The 2,376-nt window shown below is 45.4% G+C and overlaps 1 protein-coding gene across 1 annotated transcript; it reads left to right on the top strand.

The window, feature by feature from the left end:
- The first annotated feature begins 229 nt into the window (after nucleotides 1–229).
- LOC147603943 (uncharacterized) lies at nucleotides 230–1,758 on the top strand. Its single transcript, XM_086796345.1, has 2 exons — nucleotides 230–1,124; nucleotides 1,323–1,758. Exon 1 carries the CDS (start codon nucleotides 230–232, stop codon nucleotides 1,091–1,093), a length of 864 nt encoding a protein of 287 aa, XP_086652471.1. The 3' UTR covers nucleotides 1,094–1,124; nucleotides 1,323–1,758.
- The last annotated feature ends 618 nt before the right edge of the window (nucleotides 1,759–2,376 follow it).

Genomic DNA, 2,376 nt, shown 5'->3' with positions numbered 1-2,376 from the left:
AGTGACATATTAACCATGCCCCTTTCACTTTCGATTGCTTTGAAAGTGTGGATAACGGCGTTGTCGTAGTCACGGCCATCAGTCACCGAAATTGAGGAGTGTCCGCCCATACTAAGCGCTGTTTCAAAGCAATCAGCAATGCCGGCGCCCATAATTTTCAGAGCTGATGTGAGAGAAAGGCAGGCATCTGCAGGGTTTCATGTGAAATGATGTGGACAATCTAGCGAACATGGCTAAACACAGGAGGGTGTTTCTGTTTGTGACTTTGTTGACTCTTTCTAATAGGACAGACACCTTTTCTTCCCCCAAGACTTTGTGCGAATTGAGCTCTCTTGTTGGAATCCGCGTGGCGGTGGGGTTGAGAGGCCGAGCCAGAATCTCACAGGCCGAGCCATGTCTCTCTCCCTATAAAAGCTTCACTTCTCATTGCCAATTCTATAGCACGAAAGACATGGCCCCTTCCAAGAAGAAGATGGCAGCTACATTGCTTCCGCCGCTGCTTAGCTTCATAATGCTTCTTCTAATTGCCCCCTCCGCTGACGCTGACACCTCTTGGTTGCCTCCTCACTCATACAAGTCCCCTCCTCGCCCTTACGCGTACAAGTCACCGCCTCTTCCACCTCCCTCTCCCTCGCCCCCACCTCCCTACATCTACAAATCCCCTCCGCGACCCTCTCCATCCCCTCCTCCTCCGTATGTTTACAAGTCGCCTCCGCCACCCTCGCCGTCTCCTCCTCCTCCTTACGTTTACAAGTCCCCTCCTCCGCCTTCTCCTTCTCCGCCACCTCCCTACGTGTACAAGTCACCACCGCCCCCATCACCATCTCCGCCACCTCCTTACGTCTATAAGTCGCCGCCTCCTCCCCCATACATTTACAAGTCACCTCCGCCACCATCTCCCTGCCCTCCTCCTCCTTACCACTACAAGTCTCCACCACCTCCATCTCCCTCTCCGCCCCCTCCTTACGTTTACAAATCTCCCCCACCGCCTTCTCCTTCCCCCCCGCCCCCTTACGCTTACAAGTCACCACCTCCCCCCTCCCCCTCCCCTCCGCCCGTCTACACGTACAAATGGCCACCTCCGCCCTGGTAATAGCTCGGCTACATTAATGTAGGTGAGCAAAGTAAGTATCTGCCTCTACACAGGTTCTATGAGCATCGTCACAAAGCTGGTCTTAATTTTTAATCTGTTGTGCTGAAGATAAAGGTTGCTAGTTTGCTTTGTGTTAATTATTTGAGTGGTAATTTGTTCTTAATGGCGCAATGCCATCTTGCTTAATAATACAAAGTCATACTGATCAACTCTGCATGATTACTTGCAGATTGGATAGCTAGGTTCTAATTGCAGAGATCGGATCAACTCTACGTCTACCCTACATTGCTTGCAGATCGGATAGGTTCTTTGCGCATGTGTTCTGCGTAGTACGCTGGAGACACCAACCAGCTAGTCTAATTATGATCAAATGCTGCAAAATCCAACTTACTGATCCGGCATCGCTATCAGCACTCCACTCCATCTCGACGGCCATTATATTACAAATTGATATAGAACGCTCAATCCACTGAAATAAAACTGATCTGTACTGCATGCACTGCGACATTTTATTAACTGAAAAGATGTTTTCTATTTTCGCTCCAAACACAGAAAGAGATCCAACCGTAATCTGTTCTAAACAGCGCACTCCCGCAGCCTTCGTTGAAGGCAAGTGCGACGATCGCACATGGTTTGAGTCGTTAAATTGATACTTTAATGGTTTAGAGTGCATGCTTTATACTACTTGGTCTCCTCTCTCTCTCTCTCTCTCTCTCATTCATAAAAATATAAACTCCAACATATTGCACCCAAGAAAATGAGCACAACCGTACATAAACTTTCTTTTGAATTTTAATTTTTTATCCATAATAATAGTTATATATATAAACTTAAAAGAGGTCCGGATATACTGCAAAGCAAAAAGTAAAAATCTGTTCTTTCCTACATAAACTTTCTTTTTTAATTACATGAAAAATTCATATATGGAATAAACTTTATGATTTCCTCGTTTTGTTCCGTTATCTGCCTCCAAAGCCAATACACACACAAACATGCATCTAGAGAGCCATTCAACATCTTTGTGGCTATGCTTAGAAAACTTGTAAGTATAAAAATATCCCTTAGAATCTCAAATATTATCCCTTATTAGTAAGACGTTCCTGGAAACCTTGCTTACATTAGAGAAACAACTTCGGGATTGAACCATCAAAGATTGATGAAGCATTTGCAAGCTAATGCGATGGAGAAATTTGGGATGATCAGAGATTTGGGAGGCACCATTCACTGTGGGAAAGAAAGCTGTTTTCTTTATTTTGGATGAATCGTCACTGCATGTACTAAGG

This window comes from Cibotium barometz, chromosome 63 (assembly GCF_041138505.1).
Source record: "Cibotium barometz isolate CiBa-2024 chromosome 63, ASM4113850v1, whole genome shotgun sequence".
In the NCBI taxonomy this organism is placed as follows: Eukaryota; Viridiplantae; Streptophyta; class Polypodiopsida; order Cyatheales; family Cibotiaceae; genus Cibotium; species Cibotium barometz.
Note: the sequence above shows the minus strand (reverse complement) of the source record. Positions and strands in the feature narration are given on the sequence as shown.

Excerpts from the sequence above, each read along its gene's own strand:
- LOC147603943 (XM_086796345.1), top strand. The coding sequence starts at position 230 with ATGGCTAAACACAGGAGGGTGTTTCTGTTTGTGACTTTGTTGACTCTT.